Source organism: Serinus canaria, chromosome 4, assembly GCF_022539315.1.
Source record: "Serinus canaria isolate serCan28SL12 chromosome 4, serCan2020, whole genome shotgun sequence".
Classification (NCBI taxonomy): domain Eukaryota; kingdom Metazoa; phylum Chordata; class Aves; order Passeriformes; family Fringillidae; genus Serinus; species Serinus canaria.
Window position 1 is genome coordinate 18,773,564 of NC_066317.1, and position 6,301 is coordinate 18,779,864.

Genomic DNA, 6,301 nt, shown 5'->3' on the forward strand with positions numbered 1-6,301 from the left:
CTCTCTTGGGAATATAGAGGCTGCTGTGCTTTCCAAATGTGTGTACTCTCCTGTTGCATGTCTTGTATTGGTTGTGGGTTTTGCTTTATTCAGATTATGCCACCCTCCCATCAACATGAATAACTGAGAGTCAAGGTGTGTTGCATTTATGCATTTAAAACAGTGCACCTGTAATTTCAAGAGGTAATTTCAATTCATTCTCACTTTCTTTGTGTCTTACTTCTGATTTTGTTTTCACAAGATTTCTAACTCCTAACAGAAAAGCAACCTTCCATTGTTGCTTTATTGTTCAAGCCTTCATTTCAAGTGAAATATTAACCTATTCAAATGTTTTCCATCTTGTGTTTTAATTGCACAAATTAGATGGTTATTCCAGTTCATCTGGGTGACATACATTTCAAATGTGCATATTTCCTCTTTAGACTAATGGGTTGATGAAGCTGTTGTGTTGTTTTTAATTTGGTGAGCCTAAAATCATCCCACAGGAGTTATTAGATCCCTCTGCTCAACAGAGAAACAGAGTTGCTAGAGTCCAAGCAGTTCAGATTGGCCCTGATTCTCTGCCCCACCCAAACTGGAGGGCACAGCCCTCTCCTCCTTGCTTTTTGCCCTCTGTCAGCCTGAGGGTGCTAAAACAGGGTGATTAATAACTATGGGCTGGCAAGCAGTTTGACCCTGTGTGAGCAGGGTGATTTGGGAGATACCCAGGCTCTTCCAGTCTCCTGGGGCTTCCTGAGAAGCAGGTACTGATAACTAAATATGGAGAATATGTTTTTAGGTTACCTCCTGGTCAGAAGAATTTCCAGGCTGAACTACTGGAGTCAATCTTTTCCATAAGGAGACCGTTAAATTGCTGAATATTTGTTTTGCTTCTAAAAAACTTCCAGTAGATACTGAGAGAGCTTCATTATTTGTTTGAGATTTGTTTGCACAATATTGGCAGTCTATTTCCCAAAAGAGCTTCTGGCTGTCTGCCTTCTCAAAGAGTAGCAAAACTGAGCATTACCTGGCTCTTCTCATCACTACCATACCAAGTGTAATTAGCAACTACATTATGTTCTCTGCTAGTAATAGTGACAATTTAAGCCTTTAATTTATAGTCTCTCTCTTTTACTCATCTACACTACTAAGTTGTGAAACATTAATCAACAATAAAATATTTGTTTTAGTAGGAGATCTGTTCCTAATGATACCCTCTGGAATCTTTACCCCAAGGAGATAATTCAGACATAGCAGCTCAAGACACTCTTCAGCAAGAAAAAATACTGGGCAGAGGAGCAGCCTCAGCCAGAAATGACAGCAGAAAGATGCCATTGTAGCATAGTTACATGGAGATTATTGGCACAGTGGAGAGCTGCAGAATTTGCCTCTTGCTCTGAAAATCCTAATTTGACTCAAACCCCACACAGCTTCTCCTATTCTAGCAAATGGAGGAGGTTCCCAGTTGCTGTTAAGCAGTGTTTCACAGGGAGGGTTAATTTCATGCAGATAGAGCTATGTCTGAATTTGAATTAACTCCAGGGTTAAGTTTGGGCAGAATCACCCCACAGTTGACTTCTAAAATGCTAGTCTCAATCTCATTATCATTTCCTTGTAGTGATGATCTTCCTGTTTCTTGGGTTTACTTCTTGATTATGATAAGTGGAGGCCAATTAGCAGAGAGACTGCTGTGTTCTTACAGGAAGCTTTTTTATTTGGGGAGTATGATACAGTCAGCACAATCAGCTGTTTTCCTTCCTTTTCTGCTTTCCTTTGACACTTGGTAAATATGGGGATGCTTGGAAAATATCAGTGAAATGTTGTGGGTGGTTGGTGAATGTGAGTGAAAAATAACTTCAATGAAGGATGTAGCAACCGATTATCTGAGAAGCAAACCATTATTTTCTCATGTCCAGTTGCCTGTGCTGTGACCCCAGTCATGGCAGCCCTAAATTGCTTTATTTCAGGCATTCCAGACTAGACATTATTTTCTGTGAAAAGAATGACTGTTGTGTTTATAAATTCATAAGCTATATCAGAGCAAATTCAAGTGTCACTGTACAATGTGCCTCAGCATTCTGCTCACTGAACTAAAATATCACCCAGAAACAGTTTGCCTTAATGCAGCAGTCTGTGAAATACCTGGTTGGGAAAACGAAGATAACACTGGAATGACTGAAATATCTATGTGAAATCCAGGTCAGCATTTTCCTGGCAATAACTAGATGTTTTTATGCAAGACTTTTTCAGTTCTGACCTACCAACCTAGATTTACTATAACAGGACTGTGTGGAGTTCTCTCTCCAGAGTTCTGCTGGTAGTTCCTGGCAAAGACAAGGGTTCTTTTCTAAAATATCTGACTTTTATTTGACCAGACCAAAAGAAAGCAAAAATGTGTGGTTTGGGTTTGTGTTCAGAACTTTTCATTGCAATATTTATTTTTTTAATGTGACCTGAATTTTCTCCCCCCAAAGCACTGCTATGAGAACACATTATTCAATTACATTCAGTAATTACTGTCTCAGAGCAGAGCTCAGCAGCATTGGTCTGACAGATTTCTCTGTATAGGCTGAGTTGAACTTGGCCAGCTCATATGTAATTGGCAACAGAGGCAAGGACCTTCTGCAAAGCCACCTGTTTGGTAAAATTTTTCTTGCTTGCAGTCCAAAACTTCTACAACAACTCTGATAGATGTAGTGGAATTAGGGTCTTATGGACAAGTACTTGAAGTGGCTGGGATAGCATTTAGGACTTTTGATCCCCAGGAGCTTGGCTCTCCTGCATTGTTTGTCACATGCCTGGGTGAAAAATGTCATAGACAAGGCAGTCCAGCCTGTACAGCAGCAGTACAAAATCTCTTCTGGTACACGCAAGGATAAGATGTCTCAGCCCAGAAAGTGCAGCCTGATCTAACTTCTTTGGAGGTTCTTCTTTCTTACTGCTTGTGCCTGACCCTCTGAGAGCAGCAGAGCTCAGAATTTACAGGTAATCTGGAATATTTTGGAGGATAGCTGCATGTATGCTGTGTTCAGGTAGAAAGGGAGGCTGGACAGGAAGTGAGTTGGCCTTCTCAGAGAACTTCAGCAGAAATGGTGAGTTGACAAGGAGCCTTTCCAAAACACTGGATACTTGGGAAGTGTCCCTGCTGTGGCATTACATCTGAGGCTGTTGGGTTTGTTCCTCTCTTTCCCAGGGCAGTTTTCAGCGTGTGCCAGCTCCCCATGCCAGAATGGAGGAACCTGTGTCAATGACAGACCGAGTTTTGTCTGCGCCTGTCGCCACCCCTTTGGAGGAGTCAACTGTAGTGTGAAGCTGGTGCAGGACGATTCCCTGAGTGTTGGCAAGTACAGAATTTAGCAGTGCAATACAGGATCAGTGCAGGCCTCTACCCCAGGGCCTAATTACAGAGCATTTGCTGGGCAGAGGTCTCACGTTTCACTTTAATGAGTGGCAACTCAAGCAGCAGAGTCCTGTGTTTTGGTGCTGAAGACATCAATCCCCACGGGTGACTCGTGATCTCTTTTCTTAATATGACCAGATGATGGGATTAAATTGGTTTGGGACCTGAGATAATAGCTGGAAAGCTCCCTGATGAAATGTGCAGAGTGGGAGGCTGAGCAGTATATGTATTTGAACACAATGTCATGGATTTTGAAGGGGAAGGTAAAATCACACCACTGGGAAATACTATCTTCAATAAGCAGCCATAAATGTTCTATGAATACCAACAGCTACCAGAATGTGTAGGACTGTGCCCTCAAGGAGTCATTTTAGGCCTGCCTCTGGCTTTCGTCAGCAAAGGATGCAGCCCCTTGAAAGATTCCAGAAGAAAAAAAAAAAAGTGAAAATTATGCTTATTCAGCATAATAAATACAATAAATAATTTACACCCAGGCCACACGAAATGTGAATTTTATGCTGCATCTTTCATCAGTCATTTGGCTGATTTTTACTCATGACAGCATATGAATAGTGAATGAAATCATTTGTACAGAAGCAGGAATGATAGTGTACAGGCTCAGCTTGAAGAGAAACCCATATACTTTTATTCCCTCATTTAACATGATGAATGCTAAACCTCCTCACTGTTTGTCTAAGATTTGTGCCAAAATTGTTGGCTTCAGCTCGCTCACATGAGCAATGAAAGAGATCCTGGAGTGGGAAAACTAGGAGGAAGTGTAAGGTGGAAAGAAAGGTCCCTTAATGATAACACAGTATAGACAAACATAAAGTTCCCTTGCTGTTGCTAATTTTTTCTCTGGTGGATACATTTAGCACTAATTATGAAGAAAATTACTTTTAATATACTATAAAAAGATGTGTTTGTGCAGGAATACTGTGTTTCCATTGCTCAAGTTCTGTGATCCACAGGATGATGTGACATCAGAAAATCTGCATTTGTTCTTCTGGTTTGTCCAAGTTGCCTTTTGACTATGTAACACCTTAAAATTTTTAACAGCTTAAAATTTTTCTGTATTCCTTTCCAGATTTTTCAAAAGGATCATACAGATATGCACCTATGGTGGCTTTTTTTGCTTCCCATACATATGGAATGACAACTCCAGGACCCATCAGATTTAACAATCTGGATGTCAACTACGGTGCCTCGTTTGCCCCAGCAACTGGGAAGTTCCATGTTCCATACCTGGGGGTCTATGTTTTTGAATATACCATTGAATCATTCAGCCCACGTGCCTCTGGCTATCTGGTCATTGATGGAATAGACAAACTCACCTTTCAGGCTGAAAATATTAATAACAGCAAGTACATTGACAGAGTAATTACTGGAAATGCATTATTGGAGTTAAATTACGGTCAGGAAGTCTGGCTCAGACTGGCAACTGGCTCTATACCAGCCAAGTATCCACCTGTAACAACATTCAGTGGTTACTTGTTGTATCGTACCTAATCGGTCCTAAGAGTGAGCTGGTAGTCAGATGAAGCAACCTGCAGGTGAATTTAGCTTTGCATTTAAATTCTTTGCTTCTTTAAGGCAGGAAACTTCCACGTAATGGCTTTTCTGGTGTCGATCCTCCAAGATGTTCTTTGGTTGTAGCCATGTGCACAACCCCAAGGAGTCCATAGGCTGGAGATGGGGGAAAACAAAGCATCTTCCTCATATTAATGTGACTGGGAAGCACAAATCTGATGCTGTTCTGCTGATCCATTGCACAGACATGCTTACACGAGATTGCTGAGAATCCCTTCTCAAGAGAAAGCTCAGTTGGATCATTCCTTTACACCCTGACTGCAAATCAAAAGTGATGGATAGATTTTGATGGCTCAGAGGCTGGATTACTACATAGCTCATTGTATCAATTGATAATCACGTGTATATATTCTGTTTGGAAAAAAAAAAATTCTTTTTCATTTTGCCTACCATTATTCACTGCCTACTTTGATATGGCAGTATTTCATTGATTCATGATTTTTTATGTAACCAGTATGATGATAAACTATGTTTTTTGAACCTCGCAGCAAAAAATCCCAAGAGGAATACATTCAGATTAGAAATAAGGTATTTTTAGCATTTAAATTAGTCACAGGATAAACACAATAATGGATTTGGTGGATTCTCTCTGCTGCTTGAAACATTTAAACCACAGCTGGATTTTGCTTGGGTGCTATGTGTTAAGAAAATATTGTTATATTGGCTTCACACAGATTTTAGCATTTGACCTATAAAGTACACAAGAATAAATTATATAACCAAAGTATTTTCTGAGTTGGAGTTCTATAAATCTATGTTATCCTTTGTTTCTGCATTATATTCACTAACTTGTGCAGCAAGATGAAATTGACTTCAGTCTGCATGTGACTTTTTCAAGCATCAATCCAATAAAGAAATATTTTTAATTGATGCCTGACTGCCTGAAAAAACAAACCCTCTGGTTTTTATTCTTGTTCTTTCCGAAGTCCCAGGGTGCTTCAGTTTCTTGATATCCTATTCCCTGGTGTGACTGGCCAGGTTTATGTCAGAGTATTGCCTTTGTTAATGATATTTGACCAGGTTTTTCTGTGTTTCTGTGTTTGTCTCACTCCCTTTTCTTAAAAGCTGAAAAAAATCTCTCTATGATCTATGCCAATCTATTGAAGCACAGAATGTGTTGGTGCTTCCTGAATTATTTTGTTTCCCACCACTAGGAACTTTTCTTGAAAACACATGGGCATCGTCAACTCTCTTCTTAGTATTACTTAATTAACATACCTTACACGACCTTAGGATGAATGTCCTTGAAATGGTTCAATTCTTCCCATGCTCTATGTGGATAGGAGAATCCACAATATCTTCCCTCAGATGCATAAATGTACATTTTATTGA

The 6,301-nt window shown here is 40.0% G+C and overlaps 1 protein-coding gene across 1 annotated transcript; it reads left to right on the top strand.

Moving 5' to 3' along the window:
• The first annotated feature begins 1,796 nt into the window (after positions 1–1,796).
• Positions 1,797–4,979, top strand: LOC127059529 (multimerin-1-like). The gene is made up of 3 exons (XM_050973716.1): positions 1,797–1,818; positions 3,173–3,319; positions 4,467–4,979. The coding sequence occupies exons 1-3, from the start codon at positions 1,797–1,799 to the stop codon at positions 4,886–4,888; spliced, it is 591 nt and encodes a 196-aa protein (XP_050829673.1). The 3' UTR covers positions 4,889–4,979.
• The last annotated feature ends 1,322 nt before the right edge of the window (positions 4,980–6,301 follow it).

Coding starts and splice junctions, on each gene's coding strand:
- LOC127059529 (XM_050973716.1), top strand. CDS start 1,797: ATGTTGTGGGTGGTTGGTGAAT. Junction 1,819..3,172: donor GTTGTGGGTGGTTGGTGAAT/GTGAGTGAAAAA, acceptor TCTCTTTCCCAG/GGCAGTTTTCAGCGTGTGCC. Junction 3,320..4,466: donor GGACGATTCCCTGAGTGTTG/GCAAGTACAGAA, acceptor ATTCCTTTCCAG/ATTTTTCAAAAGGATCATAC.